The sequence below is a fragment of the Diceros bicornis genome, chromosome 35 (assembly GCF_020826845.1).
Source record: "Diceros bicornis minor isolate mBicDic1 chromosome 35, mDicBic1.mat.cur, whole genome shotgun sequence".
In the NCBI taxonomy this organism is placed as follows: Eukaryota; Metazoa; Chordata; class Mammalia; order Perissodactyla; family Rhinocerotidae; genus Diceros; species Diceros bicornis.
In genome coordinates, this window is record NC_080774.1 from 32,000,567 (window position 1) to 32,023,318 (window position 22,752).

At 42.8% G+C, this 22,752-nt stretch overlaps 1 protein-coding gene across 1 annotated transcript in view; it reads right to left on the reverse strand.

Moving 5' to 3' along the window:
* The window catches only part of CLTCL1 (clathrin heavy chain like 1), a 118,370-nt gene extending 103,032 nt beyond the window's left edge, over positions 1–15,338 (reverse strand). Inside the window, 1 exon segment of the mRNA XM_058532261.1 lies at positions 15,254–15,338. Coding sequence (XP_058388244.1) covers positions 15,254–15,295 — 42 coding nt within the window. The 5' untranslated portion in view covers positions 15,296–15,338.
* Positions 15,339–22,752: the final 7,414 nt, after the last annotated feature.

Sequence of the window (22,752 nt, forward strand, 5' to 3'; positions counted from 1 at the left end):
GAGGTACCTAGAGTAGTCAGATTCACAGAGACAGAAAGTAGAACGGTGGCTGCCAGGGGCTGGGGGAGGGGGATGGGGAGTCATTGCATAATGGGTACAGAGGTTGTTTTGCAAGATGAAAAGAGTTCTGGAGATGGTTGGTGGTGATGGTTGCACAATATGAATGTACTTTAAACCACTGAACTGTATACTTAAAAATGGTTAAGATGGTGAATTTTATTTTATGTATATTTTGCCACAATTTTTAAAAATTGGAAAAAAAAAATAAAGAGTTCTCTTTTGGAGATACATCTTAAAGTATTTAAGAACAAAATATGATGTCTGGAATTAGCTTCAAAATAATTTGGCCGTGAATGAGGACACAACCAAAACCAGCCACGTGTTGGTAAGCAACCATTCTTGTTTTACTCAACCTTTCTCAAGTTTTAGCAGAATAGGATTGGATGCTCTCTAGACACAGTCGTACACTTAAGTGGACCTAGGTTTTCCAACAAGTCATTTTATTCTTAGTTTGGGGATCAATGCTGGGTCAACATGGCAACATTCTGATTTCAACTCCAAATATCATCAAGAATTTGTACCCAATCTCTTGAGCATAGTAGGTTCTTAAGTATTAGTGACTGAGTCCAGTTCCTCATATAAAAGCATATGCACACATTCATGGCATTTGGAAAACGTAAAAGTACCTCACAAACATAAGACAGTATCTTAACATCTGGAAATATGGACCAAAAATAAGTCAGAACTATTAGAACCAGAGGAAATGAAGACAATGGTACTCAACCAAGGGTGGTATCTTGCAGTCTTTGGAAACAGCCAGGGAAATTTTAATTGTACAAGGACTAGAGAACAGTTTCTGGGCTGGGGCCAGGAATCCCACAATCCTGGGATTCGGACAATCGTACAAAAAGAACTTTTACATTTAAAATACCAAATAACACTGAGTTTTACTCCATATGCAGAAAACAGTCCCAGAGAAGTGATGTGCCCAAAGCTAGGTTTTTTTCACTAGTTAGTAGAAATAACTAAGGACTCCTGATTTCCTAGAATAATTATTCTGACAGGTAACCTAGCTACACATTTAAAACAGTCCATGTAAGAGTTAATCAAAAGTAGACAAAACACCATCTAATGATCCTTTTTAGTTCTCAAGCCCTGCAATTAAACAAATCCAAGTTCAAATCTGACACAGGAGAAAACGTAAAAAGAAACTACTCATCTGACAGTCCTGTGGTTGCTATATTTAAGGGGCTTAGGGAGAGCAGTCTGACTGGGAGGGTTACAGCTGTGTTGATACAAGACTGTTGGTGAAAAAACCAATTGCCCGAATCAAAGAGCCAGAAGCTCCAGTTGCCCTGCATGCCTCTGTGTTTTCATGCCTCTGTGCCTTTGAATATGCTAGTCCTTTTTCCTTCGGTACCTGTCTCCTTGCCAGGCTCATTCATTGCCTTATCCCAGTGGCCAGCACAAGGATGTTAAATAGTTAACTAGTAAAGGAGTTACTTATTTTAAGCAGTCAGATTTAGTTCACCTGCAATTTAACAAAATATATTTTAATATTTCAAAATTACGAGCAACCTTTCCTAGCTTAAAGAGGGAGCTTTGTAAATGATGGCCTATGAAGAATGATGATATTAAGGTCTCTTCTAGAACTTACCTAAAATTCTAGGGCTAGGTTAGTTCAGGGTAGTTAAAAAACTACATTTGTATAGTGCTTTACAGAACCTCTCTCAAATTACACTACTGCAGGTTTTCTGTATTTTAAAACCAATGCATAAGACCCTATATTTATCCCTGTTAAATGTCAACTAGTTGGATTCCAGCCTGTCAAGATCTGTTTGGATTCTAATTCTGTCACTGAACTTTGCTATCCCAGCTCTGTGGCATCCTTCTTCAGCCAGCTAAGAGTGATGCTAATCTCTCCCCAGCATGGAGGCCATCAGCAGGCCTCAAGCAAGAGAATCAGAAGAAAATGTGGAACAGACAGAACACAGAAAATTTGGTGAAGCAACAAAGGAAAGAAAAATCAAAAAAGAGCAGGGGAAAGCAAAGAAATACTTACAGGATGGGGTGACAGGGTTCCAACAACTACTGCTCCAGAAGGATACTGATGAAGAATACTGCCCAATATATGCTGTTATCTGTATGTGATCTTAAAAGAAAGATCTTCAAACTGTATTAAGTTACAAAAGCAAAGGGCAGGAGAATATTTCTAGCTGGATTCCTTTAATCATTTTCTGAAAGATATAATGGTTTCCTTAATAGTGGTTTCTTCTGGGGAGAAAGACCCAGAGGTTGAACAGAAAGGCTTTAATCTTCAATTACACTTTCTGTTTGGGGCTATGTTCCCCGTATATATGTATTACTTTAAAGCTTGCTCCAGAAAGACTTTTGCCCCAGCTATAGAATGCTCAAGAACCTGGTAGAGAGGAAACTTGACTAAGATCCTCCTAGGACTTGATAAGATCTTTCAACCCAATAAATTCAAGAAGTACTGGGAATCTTGTGCATTTTAGGGATTTTGAACATTTAAATGTATTCTATGGTGATGAGTTGTTTTTCCAAAGAGGCCCTATTTAAATTCATTTAATATATGTGGTCACTCACCATGCCACTGTTGTGGGACTCTCACAAAGGCTCACCTCCCACATGCTTCGTCCAGGGGCGCAAGTGGTTACTTTCCTTACTTTGTAAACAAGAAAGTCAGAAGGTAAATGACTGGCCCAGTATCTATTCCAATACAAAGATCATCAGTCCACCAAGAGGGAAAATTTAACAGCTTACACAAGACTTGAAAAAAGTTTTACACAGGTGTACAACAATTTTAGGACACAATGAGCCTACCATTGTTTTGCCTTAGTATATCAAAAACCATTTCACAAAATAAGATTGCAACATAAACCAAACATGTACTGGGCTGTGGACAGTGTCCCCTTTCAGAGTGACTCCCGGGAGCCTCTCCAGCAGATACAGGTGCTCATGAACTGTTTTCAGTCCAAGCTCAATCTACTCCTTCGAGTTCTGCTTTCCCTCCTCACATGTAAAAAGGCTTCAAAAATTGAACTCTTTCTTTAATTATGAATAATGACTAACATCTGGAAGATTGGTTCCACCAAGCTGTGAGTGAGACTCACCTGGGAAGAAATGCCCAAGTCCCACCCCACCTGTCAGAGATTCTGATTTAAAGTTTGAGGTGGGCAACTGCAGAGTTGTTTTTTAAAGTCCCAGCCTAGACTGAGAAGCACTGACTAAGACCAGTGACCACCTTGCTCCTATAACTTACAAAGCTCATAGTCTGCAGACTCTCTGTCTGTTAAGAACATCACTTCAGGGATATGCTACATAATGAAAACCTTAAGGGAACACATTTATATGTTCTCGATATGTGTATCGAGCTGTACCACATTTCAAAACTCTTACAAACCAGCTGCTGCTTTTTGATACAGTTGGGAGAAAATTACCTAGGGCTCATAATAGAATTCCTCTGCCACCGAACTGTTCAGCCATTCCTCTTCTGAATCAAGGTGTCATCAATTCTTAGCCCTTTAGCTTTTTTCCATTCTCAGGTATCACAAACAGCAACAAGTTTCAAACTCCGATATCTGAATTTAAAAATAGTTCAGATAGAGTGACGTCAGCAACATGGCAGAGTGACCTGTTTCCTGTATCTCTCCCTCTTCGAAATACAACTAAAAGGACATTTATTGATCAGCAGAGGATACCCACACAGCATATCAGGATGCCTGAGAGACCCACACAGCTATATATCTGAAGGTGGATGGAGTACCCCCCAAGGTGCTGGTGAAGATAGGTGACCCCAGGCAGCCCAGTGCATGCGTGAGACTGCTTTCCTGGCTAGAGTGACCATAGCACCACTGCAGCCTTAAAGGTGGGAGTGTGCCTCGGCACGACTATGAAAACAGGTGACAGCACTGAGCCCCGGTGTGATCACTTCCCCATCTGGTGGGAGAGTCCTCAAGGCTACGCAGCCCACAGAGAGCAGTGCAGGCTTGGACCCAGTGGGGAAGCCCCATCCACCAAGCACAAAGGCTGGTGTGACCTAGGAGCAGAGGGCGGCTGAGCTGCCACCCAGGTGAACAAGCTCCTGGCTGCCATGAATGCCCATAGTACCACTGCGGCCCGGAAGCGGGGAAGCATGTCTCAGCAGGACTGTGGGAGCAGGCAGCAGTAGCCCTGAGCCCCATGTGATCACTCTCTCGTCCAGTGGGAGAGTCCACAACCCCACCGTGGTCCCTGGGAGTGGCTTTGGCTCGGTCCCAGAGGGGAGGGCCTGCCCACCAAGCACAATGGTTGGTGCGACCTAGAAGCAGACGACAGCTGAGCTACAAGTCTGGGCGAACCAAATGAGCTCCCAGCTGCTGTGAATGCCCATAGTACTGCTGCAGCCCTGAAGAAGGGAGCACAACTCCACAGACTGTGGGAGCAGGAGGCAGTAGCCCTGAGCCCCCGTGTGATCACTCTCTCATCCAGTGGGAGAGTCCACAACCCCACTGTGATCCCAGGGAGTGGCTTTGGCTCAGTCTCAGAGGGGAGGTCCTGCCCACCAAGCACAACGGCTGGTTCAACCTAGGAGCAGAAGGCAGCACAAACCAAGCTCCCAGCTGCTGCGAACCGCTGCCCATAGTACTGCTGCCGCCCCAAAGCGGGGAGCACAACTCCACGGGACTGTGGGAGCAGGCGGCAGCAGCCCTGAGCCTCCCACATGACTATTTTCCCATTTGGTGGAAGACCCCACAGGGCCATGGTGACCCCAAGGAGTGGCCCAGGCTTGGACAGGCACAGCTGATGGTGATCATGGCAGCAGGCTCAGAATACACAGCTCCTGCCCCCACCAGGTGGCAGCAGATAGAACCTGCATCCAGAAACTATCAGCATGCAGCGGCACAAATGCACTCCATCAAATGGTATAAAGAAATATATTAATACTCCAGACCAGAAGGAAAAAGACAAACATCCAGAAATCAATCTTGAAGGCACTAAAATCTACAATCTAAACGACAGAGAATTCAAGACAGCCATTATAAGAAAACTCAACGAGTTACAAGAGAATTCTGAAAGACAATTCAATGAAATCAGGAACCAAATTACTGAACAAAGGGAATTCTTCACAAAAGAGATCAAAACTATAAAGAAAAACCAATCAGAATTGTTGGAGATGAAAAACACAATGGATAAGATAAAGAAATATCTGGAGTCCTTAAACAACAGAGCTGATAATATGGAGAATAGAATTAGCAATCTAGAACACAGGAATACAGAAATGCTTCAGATGTAGGAAGAGAGAGAACTTAGACTACAAAGAAATGAAGAAATTCTCCGAAAAATATCCAACTCAATTAGGAAACGCAACATAAAGATTATAGGTATTCCAGAGGGAAAAAGAATCAGAGAGCTTGTTCAAAGAACAATAACTGAGAACTTCCCAAACCTGGAGGAGCTGGAACTACATGTAAAAGAAGCCAACAGAACTTCTAATTACATCAACGTAAAAAGACCTTCTCCAAGGTATATATTAGTAAAGCTGGCAAAAATCAATGACAAAGAAAAAATATTAAGGGCAGCAAGACAGAAGATTATAACCTACAAAGGAACCCCTATCAGGCTTGCAGCGGATTTCTCAGCAGAAACCCTACAGGTTAGGAGAGTGGAATGATATATTCAAAATTTTGAAAGACAAAAACTTTCAGCCAAGAATACTATATCCAGTGAAAATATCTTTCAGATATGATGGAGAAATAAAAACTTTCCCAGATAAACAAAAGCTGAGGGAGTTCATTGCCACAAGACTGCCCCTACAAGATTTGATCAAGAAGGCCCTCAGATCTGAAAAAAAAAAAAAGAAGAAAGGGTTTACAAAGCCTTGAGCAAGGAGATAAATAGGCAGACAAAATCAGAAAATTGCAACTCTCTATCAGAACAGATTAGCAAATAATCATAACTCTAAAGATAAAGGGAAGGAAAACATTGAAAATAAATATTCCCACTTCATTTTAACCACAAATTCACAACAAATAACGGAATAAACTGTGACAACAAGTTAGAAGGGGAAGAGCAAAGGGATGAAACCTGCTTAGACTAGGGGAAAAAGAGGCTATCAGGGAATGGACTATCTCATCTATGATATCTTTTATACAAACCTCACGGTAACAACTAAACAAAAAATCAGAACAAAGACACAAATGATAAAGAGAAAACTGAGAAAACCATCATAGAGAGTCACCAGAACTGGCACAACTGGCAGTCAGAAATATATGGGATGAGAAACAAGAGAAATACATAACAACTGAAAGCAAGTGATAAAATGGCAGCATTAAGCCCTCATATATCAATAATCACTCTAAACATAAATGCATTGAATTTCACAATCAAAAGACACAGAGTGGCTGGATGGATTAAAAAACAAGACCCAACAATTTGCCGCCTCCAGGAAAAACATCTCAGCTCTAAAGACAAACACAGGCTTAGAGTGAAGGAAGGGAAGACGATACTCCAAGCTAATGGCAAATGAAAGCAGGTGTTGCCATACTTATACCAGACAAAGTAGACTGCAAGATAAAACAAGTAATGAGAGACAAAGAGGGGCAACATATAATGACAAAAGGGACACTCCACCAAGAAGACATTTCACTTATGAATACATATGCACCCAACACAGGAGCACCAAAGTACATAAAGCAACTATTAACAAATCTAAAAGGAGATATCAACAACAACACAATAATAGTAGGGGACCTTAACACCCCACTTACATCAATGGATAGAACATCCAGACAGAAAGTCAATACAGAAATAGTGGACTTAAAAAATTAGACCAGGGGCCGGCCCCATAGCATAGCGGTTAAGTGCGCGCGCTCCACTGCTGGCGGCCCGGGTTCGGATCCCAGGTGCGCACCGATGCACCGCTTGTCAGGCCATGCTGTGGCGGCATCTCATATAAAGTGGAGGAAGATGGGCATGGATGTTAGCTCAGGGCCAGTCTTCCTCAGCAAAAAGAGGAGGATTGGCATGGATGTTAGCTCAGGGCTGATCTTCCTCACAAAAAAAAAATTAGACCAGATGGACTTAATAGATATATAGAGAGAGCACTCCATCCAAACACAGGAGAATACACATTCTTCTCAAGCGCACATGGAACACTCTCAAGGATAGACCATGTGTTGGGAAAGAAGGCAAGCTTCTATAAATTTAAGAAGATTGAAATCATAACAAGCATATTTTCCGACCATAATGCTATCAAACTAGAAATCAACTGCAAGAAAATAACTAGGAAAGTGACAAAGATGTGGAGATTAAACAACATGCTACTGAACAACCAATGGATCACTGAAGAAATTAAAGGAGAAATCAAAGAATAGCTGCAGACAAATGAAAATGAAAGTACCATACCAACTCATATGGGATGCAGCAAAAGTGGTCCTGAGAGGGAAATTCATAGCAATACAGGCCCACCTTAACAAACAAGAAAAATCCCAAATAAGCAATCTTAAACTACACCTAAGAGAATTAGAAAAAGAAGAACAAAGCCCAAAGTCAGCAGAAGGAGGGAAATAATAAAAATTAGAGCAGAAATAAATGAAATTGAAACCAAAAAAACAGTAGAAAGGATCAATGAAACAAAGAGCTGGTTCTTTGAGAAGATAAACAAAATTGACAAACCCTTAGCCAGGCTCACCAAGAAAAAAAAAGAGAGAAGGATCATATAAATAAAATTAGAAATCAAAGAGGAGAAATTACAATGGCTACCACAGAAACAAAGGATGATAAGAGAATACTACAAAAAACTATATGCCAACAAATTGGACAATCTAGAAGAAATGGATAAATTCTTAGACTCATACAACCTCCCAAAATTGAATCAAGAAGAAATAGAGAATCTGAACAGATCAACCACAAGAGATCGAAACAGTAATCAAAAACCTCCCAAAAAATAAAAGTCCAGGACCAGATGGCTTCTCCAGAGAATTTTACCAAACATTCAAAGAAGATTTAATACCCATCCTTCTCAAAATATTCCAAAAAACAGAGGAAGACGGAACACTCCCTAACATACTCTACGAGGCCAATATCACCGATACCAAAGCCAGACAAGGACAACACAAAGAACGAAAATTACAGGCCAATATCACTGATGAACATAGATGCAAAAATCTTCAACAAAATACTGGCAAACCGAATACAGCAATACATTAAAAAGATCATACAACACGATCAAGTAGGATTTATACCAGGGACACAGGGATGGTTTAACACTGCAAATCAATGTGATACACCACATTAACAAAACGAGGAATAAAAACCACATGATCATCTCAATAGATGCAGAGAAAGCATGTGACAAGATCCAACATCCATTTATGATAAAAACTCTCAACAAAATGGGTATAGAAGGAAAGTACCTCAACATAATAAAGGCCATATATGACAAACCCACAGCCAAGATCATACTCAATGGGGAAAAACTGAAAGCCATCCCTCTGAGAACAGGAACAAGACAAGGGTGTCCACTCTCACCACTGTTATTCAACATAGTACCGGAGGTTTTGGCCAGAGCAATTAGGCAAGAAAAAGGAATAAAAGGAATCCAAATAAGTGATGAAGAAGTGAAACTCTTGCTGTTTGCAGATGACATGATTTTATACATAGAAAACCCTAAAGAATCCATCAGAAAACTATTAGAAATCATCAACAACTATAGCAAAGTTGCAGGGTACAAAATCAACTTACAAAGATCAGATGCATTTCTATACTCTAATAATAAACTGACTGAAAGAGAACTCAAGAATACAATCCCGTTTACAAGCGCAATCAAAAGAATAAAATATCTAGGAATAAATTTAACCAAGGAGGTAAAAGACCTATACAACAAAAACTATTAGACATTATTAAAAGAAATCGATGATGACATAAAGAAATGGAATGATATTCCATGCACACGGATTGAAAGAATATAGTTAAAATGTCCACAATACCTAAAGCAATCTACAGATTCAACGCAATCCCAATCAGAATCCCAATGACAATCTTCACGGAAATAGAACAAAGAATCCTAAAATTCATATGGGGCAACAAAAGACTGACTAGCTACTGCAATCCTGAGAAAAAAGAACAAAGCTGGTGGCATCACAATCCCTGACTTCAAAATATACTACAAAACTATAATAATCAAAACAGCATGGTACTGATACAAAAACAGACACACAGATCAATGGAACGGAACTGAAAGCCCAGAAATAAAACCACACATCTACAGACAGTTAATCTTTGACAAAGGAGCTAAGGACATACAGCGGAGAAAGGAAAGTCTCTTCAATAAATGGTGCTGGGAAAGCTGGACAGCCACATGCAAAAGAATGAAAGTGGACCATTGTCTTACACCATACACAACAATTAACTCAAAATGGATCTAAGACTTGAAGGTAAGACTTCAAACTATAAAACTCCTAGAAGAAAATATAGGCAGTACACTCCTTGACATCAGTCTTAGAGGGATCTTTTCGAATTCCATGTCTACTGGAACAAGGGAAACAAAAGAAAAAATAAACAAGTGGGACTTCATCAGATTAAAAAGCTTCTGCAAGGCAAAGGAAACCAGGATCAAAACGAAAAGACAACCCACCAGCTGGGAGAAAATATTTGCAAATCATATATCTGACAAGGGGTTAATCTCTATAATATATAAAGAACTCACACAACTGAACAATAAAAAAACAAACAACCCAATCAAAAAACGGGCAAAGGATATGAACAGATATTTTTCCAAGGAAGATATACAGATGGCCAATAGGCACATGAAAAGATGTTCAACATCACTAACCATCAGAGAAATGCAAATCAAAACTAAACTAAGATGTCACCTTACACCTGTTAGAATGGCAATAATCACAAAGACAAAAAATAACAAATTTTGGAAAGGTTGTGGAGAAAAGGAAACCCTCATTCACTGCTGGTGGGAATGCAAACTGGTGCAGCCTCTATGAAAACGGCATGGAGATTACTCAAAAAATTAAAAATAGAAATACCTTATGATCCAGCTATCCCACTACTGTGTATTTACCTCAAGAGCTTGAACTCAACAATCCAAAGAGGCTTATGCACCCCTATGTTCATCGCAGCATTATTCACTATAGCCAAGAAGCGGAAGGAACCCAAGTGTCCATCAACAGATAACTGGATAAAGATGATGTGGTGTATATATATACAATGGAATACTACTCAGCCATAAAAAAACCCAAAATCAGCCCATTTGCAACAACATGGATGGACCTGGAGGGTATTATCTTAAGTGAAATAAGCCAGACAGAGAAGACAAACACTGTATGATTTCACTCATATGTGCAAGATAAACTAACACACTGTCAGAGAGAACAGTTTGGTGGTTAACGGGGGAAATGGGTTGAGGGTGGGCACAAGAGATGAAGGGGCGCATTTATAGATGACTAACAAATAATAATGTACCACTGAAATTTCACAATGTTATAAACTATTATGACATCAACAAAACAAAAAAATAGTTCAAACAGTAAGTGTAATACAAGAAAAATATTTCTGCAGAACCAGTCCTCTCAAAACCAGGGTGACAAGATAAATAAATCGAAATACATCACTATGATCTTACGCTCAAGAGGAATGCTTTACTACTATGCACTATATGTAAAAGTGCAGCTTCTGCTCTAGGTGCATTCCTAAAAAGTTTATTTCTTTTTCCCACTGACCACTATAAAACTACTGTTTTTCCTCTGCGGAAAACCTGGTCTGAGAATTTTCATAAGAAACAAATAAAAATTAAAAACAAAAAAATTAATATTCTTACAATTAGATTCACAAAAGTGGCTGGAATTATTTTTCTCTGCATGGCACAGAAACGAAGATCTAGAGGAAAAACTAAATTTAAATGAATAGAACTGATATTTTATCACTCATTGGTCTATATTCTCTCCTTCCTAATGTTGTACAACTGGAGAAATGATTTCTACTTTCTTTTCTTAAGGAATTTTTGGTTTGGGGGAGTGATCAGGTGGACAGAGGTGAGGCAGAAACAAAGCAAGGTCAGTGAGGCAAGCCAGAGCACTCTTAATAGACTTACAGTAGGTTGGTCACAAGTGAGCAGTCTGGAGGGCCTGGAAAAGCCTACAAACCTTGTCATTAGACAATCTACATTATAACTGATCAGTCACTGATTACACAAACATTTTATTATGAAATTGGTTTCATTCCTTCAAAGATCTGAGGGCCTATTATGTATCAGGCAGTGGGAATACAATTGCAAATAAGAGGAGATCCTGCCCTCCCTGAGCTTGTGGTCCCCCAGGGAAAATGAACAACTATAATAGCATGGCATGAGGGCCATCATAAGGAAAGCCCCAAAGGCCACGGGGGCACAGAGGAAGGGCTCCTAACTCTGATAAGTCAGGGACAGCTTTCAGAGAGTGTCACTTAAGCAGATACCAGAAGGCTAAGCAGCACTTGGTTGGGTAATGAGAGGGGTGAGGGGAGGAATGTGCCTGGAAAGAGGCAATGGCACATGCCAAAGCCCAAGGGCAAGAGTGTCAGGCTCCAGAGAAGGTCTCGAAGAACGAAGAACGAGAAGGGGAGCGCAAGATTGCTGAAGATGCTAGATTAGGCAGGACTTTACATGGCACTTAGGAGTCTGGCATTTTCATTCTGGAGGCAGCAAGGAACCACGCACTGACAGACTTTTAAGTAGATGTTTATCCTTGAGAAGATCTCTTTGCCTATGTGCTAGAGAATGGACCGCAGGAAGGCAAGACCAGCGGCAGACAACCACAGACAAAGTGAGTGCAGCTATCTAGGTGAGGAGTATTGGCACAGTCCAGGGCAGTGCCAGTCATGATGAGAGTGGCAGAATATGCCAAAAATGAACGGGAGGAAGAACCAACAGGATAGGGAGAACTCAGGAATGTCTCTTAGGTTCCTGGCTGGAAACTGAAGAAGATACATATTTGGGGAGAAAAGAGAACCCTATTTCTGAACATGATGTGTCTGAGGAACCTATGGATCATCCAATGGCCTTCTCCAACAGACAGCTGTCACAATGGCAATAAGAGCTGACAAGAACACAGTGCTTGATTATGTACCACACACTGTTCGACACTTCACATTTATCACATTTATTATTATTATTTTTTTTGGTGAGGAAGATTAGCCCTGAGCTAACATCTGTTGCCAATCCTCCTCTTTTTGCTGAGGAAGATCGGCCCTCAGCTAACATCTGTGCCCATCTTCCTCCATTTTATGTGGGACACCTGCCACAGCATGGCTTGATAAGCAGCACATAGGTCTGCGCCCAGGATCTGAACCTGCGAACCCTGAGGCCACTGAAGCAGAGCACGTGCACTTAACCATTACGCCATTGGGCCAGCCCCTATCACACTTATTAACTCAAAACCTCACAATAACTCTACGAGGCAAGAACTATATTTATCTCTATTGTATAGACGTAGAGATGGAGGCGCAAAAAGGTTACAAAAGTTGCCCAAATTCACATGGCCAGTAAGTGCCTGAGTCCAAATTCAAACCCTTCCATTTGGCCTCAGTCTGTGCTCTTAACCAGAGCCTGCTATTGCCTCTCCTACACACACTTCTGAGGCTCAGCAAAAATATGCAGCTTGCCTGGGAACACTGAGCATATGGGAATACATACAATCACCCAGTAGAGCATACTGAATGAAAAGATAAAGGGGTTCAAGACAGACCCCAGGCTCATGCATATGAGGAACCTACAAAGGAAACTGGGGTGTGGGCAGAGAGGTAGGAGGAACCCTGGGAGATGAAATCAGCAGAGAAAGGGTCCTGAGAAGGCAGTAAAGCACAGTGTCAAATGCAGCTGGAAAGTCATGCAAGATGTTTGTGATGCTGGGGCTTTGAGTTTACCTTTTATAGTGGGGTTGGCAAACTACAACCTGTTTTGTATGGCCCAACTAAAAATTGGTTTTACATTTTTTAGAAGGTTAAAAAAAAAAAAGGGAAGAATATGTGACTTGTGACCTTGGCAAGAAGAGATGGAAGAGAGCAGTGGGGACAAAAACCAGACAGAAGGTTACTGAGGAACATAAGGGAAGTGATGGAGGGATAAGGCAATTCTTTCACAACGTGTGGCTGTGAGGTAAGAGGTTCAAGGGGACAGGAGAGAGACAGAGTTTGTTTGCAAAGATGGAAGATAACGAGCATGGTTGAACACAAACAGGAAGAAGTCATCAAGAGGGAAGGGATGAAAACATCAGAAACAGAAGATGTTACTGAGCAAGCCCCAGTTAAAAGGGGGAAGGATGTAGGACCCCTAACACAGACAAGAGAAAAAACCTCGCTTCTGAGGTAAAAGGCAGGAAAGGGTGACCACAGACAAGTCTGTAATGCTGCAGGCATGAAGGTGAGGAACATCCTCGTTTATGGCTTCTGTTTCTCCAATCATCTGCTGGCAGCGAGTGGGGTAGCAGGATCACAGATTTAAGGAACAGGCGGAAGTTGCGAAATGTCTGCAGTGAAGGGAGAGTGTGCAGACTAGAGAAACAAGGAGTGCGGAGCAGCCTCAACACCTGGTTAACGCTAGAGACCACAAACCACCGAGTTCCCTTCACATGGCCTGTACACCACAAGCCACAAATATTTCCCAGATAATAGAATATATCCCTTCAAGACATTATGAACTTTGATGGGACTTTACAATGCCTTACTGCTTCCCTGCCTTTTGAAGAGAACATATTTAGATAGCAGGTAATGCACATGCTTTGGAGTCAGAGACCTGGGTTAGAACCCAAGCTCTGTCACTTACTAGCTGTGTAATTTTACCTGAACTATTTAACCTCACTGTGCCTCAGTTATCATGAGGATTAAATTAAATGAGATTTATAACATATATAGTACAGTGATTGGCAGGAGAAATGGCTCAATAAATGATAACTATATTATTATATAATTATCAGCAGTAGTTGTGTTTTGCTATTTCCCATTACTGGCAACTAGCTCAGCTTAGTGGCAGAATGGAGCCCAGAGAGGAGATGGGTGTTCAGGAGACTTCCACCTCCACACAACCCCAGCTGTATCACTCACCAAGTGACCAGGGCAGGATACTCTAGGTATCGAGTTTCCAATCTGCAGAATGGGAGGATTTGAATGGTCACTATCTGACTCCCAGGGCCTTTCTCATTTGGATACAGAATTAAAAGTGCTCTGCGTGGTGAAAACATGATCTTTCCATCCACCACATTCCTTGCTATACAGCTGTATAGTCAAAAAGACCTGAGTCTGAATCCTGCTCTTAGTCGCTGAACGACATAAGCCAGGTTATTTATTTAACATCTTTGTGCCTTGGTTTCCTCATCTAGAAAACAGAAGATCATGTGTGTCTTATGGGATTGTGATAATCTAACATACAGCACTTAGGACAGAGCCAGTGGCTCCTGTTCATCTAGCCCCATCTCCTCACCTGTAAAATGAGGATCCTATCAGCCTTGTCAGGTGTGACACGTGCGTGTGATGTGACTGAAGCACTGTGCACAGCCTGTACTGAACTCTTGTTCAAACACAGGCAGCCAATCTTTATTTTCCTGAGGCACAAATACTTTAGGAGAGCTACAGATAGAAAAACCTGGAAAAGCTCAACTTTGGGGGTGTTATTGTATTGAAAGGGTCTTTTAAAAACAGACCATGATTAATTTTCCTCTTTGGTCACACCCCTTGAAGCTCCTCCCCCACGAGCCCCCCCACTGACTCGGGTGGCCAAGAGACGCAAACTCCGGGGAAAGGGCCTCGAGACGCAAGAGGAGCTCCGGCAGGGGCACAGGGCTCAGGGCTGTAGAGCGCGGGCTGGGACCCACGTGCCCCGCCGGTCGGTCGGCCTTCCAGAGGCTCGGAGGGCACACGCAGATGTCGGTTCCATCACCCGGCGCCCTCGGCATACCGTCGAGGTCGGCGCCGCCGAGAAGTGCTTCTCGACCACCACCCCCCGGAGCCGACCGTGGGGAGCGGATAACGGGTTTCAGCCACAGCACACCTGGCGGGTCTGCACATGCGACTCCGCGGCTCCCCCTGCACCGGCCGACGCCCCGACACCACCTGGGCGCCCCGGCCGCTTCCACCGGGGACGGGGTCGGGGACCGCCGGCCAGTCGGCCGCTCCCGCCGGGTCCTCCGGGAGGTGTGGGTGCGGCTGACAGGACGGAGCGCGCGAGTCGCCTAGAGACCCGCCCACCTTGGCGCCGGAGCCCGGGCCTCACCTGGAAGTGCTTCTGGAGGCGGATGGGGAGGATCTGCGCCATGGTGGGCGCAGGGCCGAGGCAGCGGCGGCTCCCCTCGCGCGGGCTGGCGAGCTGGCAGGCTGACGGGCACCAGCGGGGGCGGCAGCAGCCGCGCAGGCGCACTGCTCCGGGCCCCGTGCCGCACGCGCCCACTTTTGCGCAGACCCTGCGCGGGATCCCTCCGCCCGCCGCCTGAGGGTCCGCGAAAAGTAGTCCGCGTGTCGTCCCGCTTCCGGTACCCCCCAGCAAGAACGAGTCTGTGCTGCCCTGGGGGGTGGCCGGGGCAGCTGTGTGCGGGGCTCTGTGGTGTTCCCGGGCTAACCTCCCGGCCAGTGGCCAGAGCAGGTGTGCGCGTAAGGTGGATCGGGTCCCTGCCTGCAGTGGGCCGGTGCTCAGGCAGGTGTGCGCGGACGGCAGACTAGGGGTGAGTCGCCCTCAGCTAGTTCCCGGAGTGAGGGGTTTTCAGCAGAGGTAAACCAAGTTCCTGGACTGCGCTTGCCTAGAGCCCATGTGTACAGGGTGGGCGGCCGGCGAAGTTCTGCCTCAAACTCTGGACAGTTGAGTTCAGGGACACTTTTTTTATTCAGGCACAGATGTGCTAAAAACACCGCAAAGGGCGTTTCGGAAGTGTGTGTGCAGATGTGTTTCTTGGCAAGGCTCAGCTCCTGCTCCTTTAGGAAACATCGTTGCTGGCTCCTACATTTCTAGAGAATACTGTGTCGGAATATCAGTGCTGAGAGTCTGCAAAGATCACATCTAGCAGTAGCTGGACCAACCGAAGGCCAGTGAGGGTCACCTGGATTGCCTGTGACCGCACGATAGTAGTAGCTGGTCCGGAACTAGAGCCCACACCTGGTTTGCCCAGCGGTCGGTTGTTTTGTGAGGCACCGTTTGGAGATGTGTTTCGCATGCAGATGGCTCAGCTGCATAGAAGATGTTTGTCAGGGAAGGGGAGGCCTTGAGCATTCTGCTTTCACACTCCACAGCATATTCGATATCCTTCTCTATGCTTCACGTTGCTCACTGGTGATTTTAAGAAATGGATGGCCCACTGTGACTAACACAGTGATGGTGCAATTGTTTGCACAATAGCTTCACAATCTAGTAGCCAAAAATATGTTAAAAAAGAGAACAGACTGTTCACTTTAAAATTAAATCTCTTTTCCAATATTAGCCCAGACCTCTGCCAACTGCCCTTTCAACATCCATATAGCCGCCTCACCTAACAACAGAGCCAATTTTTGCTGTAATACTACATTTCCTAAATCTCTCTATTTTGGCGATAATGTCTATGACCCCAAGTACCCTTTACCTTAAACATTATAAAAATCCTTTAGTATTAATAGTATCATTCCCTAAATCACCATCCTCCCCCACCCAGGGCTTTTTCTGGTCAAAACTAAAAATTTACACCCTTGAAGAAATGATTTTAAGAAAACTGTGGTTAAGCAAAATGGTAGGATTGGTAGTAAGTCAGGACCTCGTCCGGTGTCTAGACTTGTAAAGGAACTAAATGTTCTGACTTGAAAAGGATTCTGATATTCTCACTGCTGGTGGGTAACTTGCCAAGTAATCCTGAAAAGAACTTTCAATCCTTAGTGCTGATTTCTTATCTTCACAATAGAAATGATCAGCTCCCACAGCTCAATAAGACCAACAACCAAATAGAAAAATGGGCAAAAATATATGAACAAATAATGCATAAAAAAGAAATAAAACTGATTCTTTTTTATTTTTATTTTTCGTGAGGAAGATCAGCCCTGAGCTAAAATCCATGCCAATCCTCCCCTTTTAACTGAGGAAGACCAGCCCTGAGCTAACATCTATTGCCAATCCTCCTCCTTTTTTTTTTCCCAAAGCCCCAGCAGACAGCTGTGTGTCACAGTTGTACTTCCTTCTAGTTGCTGTATCTAGGACACCACCTCAGCATGGCCCGACAAGCAGTGCATCAGTGCGCACCTGGGACCCGAACCCGGGCCGCCAGTAGCAGAGCACGTGCATTTAACCGCCAAGCCATGGGGCCGGCCTCAACTGATTCTTAAACATGAAAAAAATGCCTAATTTCACTCATAAGCAAAAGGTAAATTAAAACTATACTAATTATATATCTCTCTATATATTTATATATATATACACACACACTACACATATATACTTTATGTTTTTTTTACCTATCAAATCAGTAAAGTTCAAAAACTTTGATAACTCTGTGTTGGCAAGGGCATGAGGAGAGCAGTTTGGTGACATCTATGCATATACACTTTAATATTCCACCTAGGGTATCTATTGTACAGTTATTCTTGCAGACTTTCATCCTACAAATAAAATTCCAAGGAAAATGAGCAGCTCATGGTAAAAAACAAAACAAAACAAACAAACAAACAAAACCCACTCAGGGAAACAAGGCACCACCAGAAGAACCAGGAGGACCAAGAGGCAGATACAGACTCACAGAGATTGAGAAAATGAGATCATCACAAGTAGACTTTAAGTTAATTTATTAAATGTGTTTAAAGAGCTAAATGACAAACTTAAAAATACATTCGGGAAAAAAAGTACTTGCAGGAAACCTGAAACTATAAAGAATGGCCAAGCAGATTTGAAAAAGAACCAAATAGAAATTCTAGAAATGCAAAATAGAGTACAGTTAAGCCTTGGCATAACATTCTGAGTGAGTCCAAAATATCTAAATGTGTTGTGAGGTAAATAAAATGAGAATAGAGGAAGGACCAGGATGGGAACTGCATCAGTCAGAATCCACACCAGTTATTGAACAGAGGGAATTCAAAATAGACCATAGTTAACATGAAATAAGAATCACAAGTTATCATGGAGATCCAAGTGTAGGAAGAAGCTACCACCCCTAGAGCTCAGGGATGGATAGGAAGAAACTGGAAATATTCCAATTTAGAGGAAGGGTTCTGCAGAGCTGGAACTCAGGCCTCTGGGGAGAGGAGTTGGCCACGTGGGACTAAGGTCTCAGCCTAGAGGAAGGGTCCTCTGGGGCCGGGACACAGACCTCTGAGAAGGGTCCCTAAGGGACTTGGATGCACACTGCTGATGAGGAGTTATGGAGCTGGGACCAGGACCTCTGAGGAGGAGGTGCATCGATGCTGGTTCTGCAAGTCTTGGAAAAACTTCAGACTGGATTCGGCCTCTTCTGTGGGAAGAATCTGCTCCGCTTTGTTGAAGAAATGTAGCTGGGGTGATGCTCACAGGAGCAGACCCTGCAGTTGCCCTCCAGTGTCCATATGGGCAGAGTCTAATAGGGAATATCTGCCAGCACAGAAATGTGGTTTTCAGAGTCTCAGCTCCAGCACCACAAAGCAGTTTCTGGAAGGGGGAAGGGAAGATAGAGCTGAAAGACAAAACCTAATAACTGGCACAGGAAACAACATGTTATATCTAAATTCAGATTCTCGTGGGCTTTCTGATAAGTGAAATTAAACAGTCCATGGAGGACTTCTGTTTCCAGAAAGTATTAGAGAACTAACAAGGCAGTGGAATAATTATGGGGTCAATATCCAAGAGAGAGAAGAAATGAGAGAGGTTAGCCTGGCATTTGGGGTGCTTTTTCCTGAGGGGCACCTGCCAATTCCAGAGGAGTGGCTGAGAAGCTAGGACTCTGAGCAGCACTTTTAACACCCTCACACCCCTAGGAAGACAAAGTTTGGAGTCTGGGAACCACCAAGGATGTACCTTAATGTATTGTTTGGGGACCACAGATTGTTTGGGACTCCAGTCAAATCATATCAGTCCTTGCCAGCAGCAAACATAAATTTTCTCTGGAGAGAGATGACCTCATAGACCTCAAATTATTTCTACATTTATTCATGGGCAGTGATAAGCACTCAATCAGAAATAAGCAGGCATCCAAGGAGATAAGACAACTGATTGTAAACCAAGAGAAATAACAGACACACAGACCTATAGCAGATCCAGATAGTGGCGTCTTCCCAAAGACTTTTAAAGGACTATGCTTAATATGGTCAAGAGGATGAAAGACAAGATTGAGAATTTTATCACTGACCCGCAAACTATAAAAAAAGAACCAAACGGAAATCCTAGAACTGAAAAATAAAATTCAATGGATAGTGTTTGTTAGCAGGATAGATACAGCCAAAAAGAGGAAACTAATGAAGTTGGAGTTAGGTCAGAAGAATATATCTAAATTAAAGCACAGAGAGAAAAGGATAGAAAATACAGAATATAGACAAATATAAAGGATACAGTAAGAAAGTCTAACATACATGCAGCTAGAGTCCTGGAAGTAGAGAGAAGGAGGCAGCACCAATGGCTGAAGAGATAATGGCTTGGAGTTGTTTTTGGAAACTAATGAAATAGGTCAATCCTCAGGTTCCAGAAGACTTCAGTCTGAATTCATAAAAAGCAAACCACACTTAGGCATATCATAGTAAAAGTGCTGAAAGCTAAAAAAAAAAAAAAACTTAAAAGCAGCCAGAGGGAAAAAACAGATTACTTTCTAAGGAACAGTAGTTAAGCTGAGAACTGACCTCTCAAACAATAGAAGCCAGAACACAGAAGAATCATGTCTTCAAAGTGTGAAAAGAAAATAACTGCTAACCTAGATTTTATATCCAGCAAAAAAAATTCCTTTAAAAATGAAACAGAATGATGACATTTGCAGACAAACAAGATCTAAGGAAATTCATTACCAGTAGACTGGAACTGAAGGAAATACTAATGGATTTTCTTCAGGCAAAAATAAAATAATCTCAAATGGAAGATCAGAGATGGAGGAAAAAGAAAATTCAATGAGAAGAATGTGTTGATAATTCTAAATGAAAGTTGACTGTGCAACAAAAACAATAATAATGCGCTCTGAAATTAAAAATATATCAGAATTAAAATATATGAAAATTGGGCCGGCCCCGTGGCTTAGTGGTAGGGTGCACGCGCTCTGCTGCTGGTGGCCTGGGTTCGGATCCCGGGCGTGCACGGGTGCACTGCTTGTCTGGCCATGCTGAGGCCACGTCCCACATACAGCAACTAGAAGGATATGCAGCTATGACATACAACTATCTACTGGGGCTTTGGGGGAAAAATAAATAAATAAAATTATTAAAAAAATATATATATGGATAGAGTGACATCAGCATCATGGCGGAGTGAGCTTTCCCGTGAACTCTTCCCCTGACAAGATACAACAAAAGCAACAGTCACAGACCAACAACGGAATCCCAGACAGTGAAAACCTAGAGCGGAGGGATCCACACTGCTGCATATCTGAGCGGAACGTGCTGGGCCCCGGAGGAAGTGGGGAGAGGTAAGGAGAACTCTGCTCCCTCACCATCAGATCAGCGATCCCGGTCCGCGGCTCCCAGAGAGGGGGGAGGGGCGGCCCTCGGCGGGAAACCGTGGCTCTTCGGACTCTCTCAGCCAGTGGGAAACTCCCGCACAGAGGACTCAGAGGAGCCACAGGGCTACCATCAACATCTGAGCACCCCAGAGAGCGGATAAAGAGGGGCAAACGAGAAGCCTCCCACGTCAGGGACCCAGAGGGCAAAAGAGAGAGCTCCCCCCTCCCCGCAACCCGGACTCTGCAGCTCAACCGACCAGATCTAGCGATCCGAGGCAGACCTGATCAAACAACTGGACCCGTGGATCGCAGGGTGGAAAAAAAAAAAAAAAACAAAACTGCAGATCACAGCAGAAAAACCGGGGCAGAGTGCAGGTGGCTTAGACTACACAGCCCTTTACCACCAGACAGTGGCGGCAGGTGGAAATTGCAACCAGAGACTTCCAGGATGAGGAAAAACAAAACCAACACAGGAACCACAATGCAAAAATATATGAAATCACCAGACCAGAAACAAAATGACAAGCACCCAGAAATCAACCCCGAAGACACAGAAATCCATAAACTAAATGACAGACATTTCAAAATAGCTATCATAAAAACACTCAACGAAATACAAGACAACATAGACAAACAATTCAATGAGATTAGGAGTTTCTTCACAAAAGAGATTGAAATCATAAAGAAAAACCAATCAGTGCTGATGGAGACGAAGAACACAATGGAGGAGATAAAGGAGACTCTGGAATCTTTAAAGAACAGAGCTGACAATATGGAGGAAAGAATTAGTACTTTAGAGGATAGGAATACAGATATACTCCAGATGGAAGAGGAGAGAGAACTAAGACTAAAAAGAAATGAAGAAAGACTCCGAGAAATATCTGACTCTATTAGAAAATGTAACATAAGAATTATAGGTATTCCTGGGCCGGCCCCGTGGCTTGGTGGTTAAGTGCGCGCGCTCCGATGCTGGTGGCCCGGGTTCGGATCCCGGGCGCGCACCGAGGCACCACTTCTCTGTCCATCCTGAGGCCGAGTCCCACATACAGCAACTAAAAGGATGTGCAGCTATGACATACAACTATCTACTGGGGCTTTGGGGAGAAAAAAATAAATAAAATCTTTAAAAAAAAAAAAGAATTATAGGTATTCCTGAGGGAGAGGAGAGGGAAAGAGGAACAGAGAGCCTATTCAAGGAAATAATAGCTGAGAATTTCCCAAATCTGGGGAAGGAGCAGGAAATACCAGTAAGCGAAGCCAACAGGACTCCTATATATATTAACAGACAAAGGACTTCACCACGACACCTAGTGGTAAGGCTAGCCAGGGTCAACGACAAAGAAACACTATTAAGGGCAGCTAGACAAAAACAAAAAATAACGTACAAAGGAACTCCCATCAGGCTCTCAGCGGATTTCTCAACAGAAACTTTTCAGGCTAGAAGAGACTGGAATGATATATTCAAAATACTGAAAGACAAAAACTTTCAGCCAAGAATACTCTATCCAGCAAAAATATCCTTCAAATATGATGGAGAAATAGTAACTCTCCCAGATAAACAAAAGCTAAGGGAGTTCATGGCCACGAGACCGCCACTACAAGAAATACTCAAGAAGGCCCTCAGGCCTGAAAAAAACAAGAGAAAGGGAACACAAAGCTTGGAGGAAGGAGAAAAGTAGGTAGAGAAAATCAGAGAAATAGTAGATCTTTACCGGAATAGGTTAGCAACCACTTAAATACTAAACTCAAAGATCAAAGGAAGAAATTCACCAAAAATAAATTTAACTTCATCACTGTAAACACACAGCCACAACACAAGATGGAATAAGGTATAACAAGAACAACTTAGAAGGGGAAGAGGAAAGTGACTGAAGTGACTTAGTATAAGGAAATAGGAGGCTATCAGATAATGGACTATCTCATACACAAGATTTTTTGCCCAAACCTCAAGGTAACCACTAAACAAATAATCAAAGCAAAACCACATATGATAAACAAAGAGAAAACTAGAAGAATCATAAGACAGAACAACCAAACTGAATTGGCAGTCCAAAACAAATGGGACAAGAAACAAAGGAAATGCAAAAGAACCAGAAAATAAGTGACAAAACAGCAGCATTAAGCCCTCATATATCAATAATTACCTTAAATGTAAATG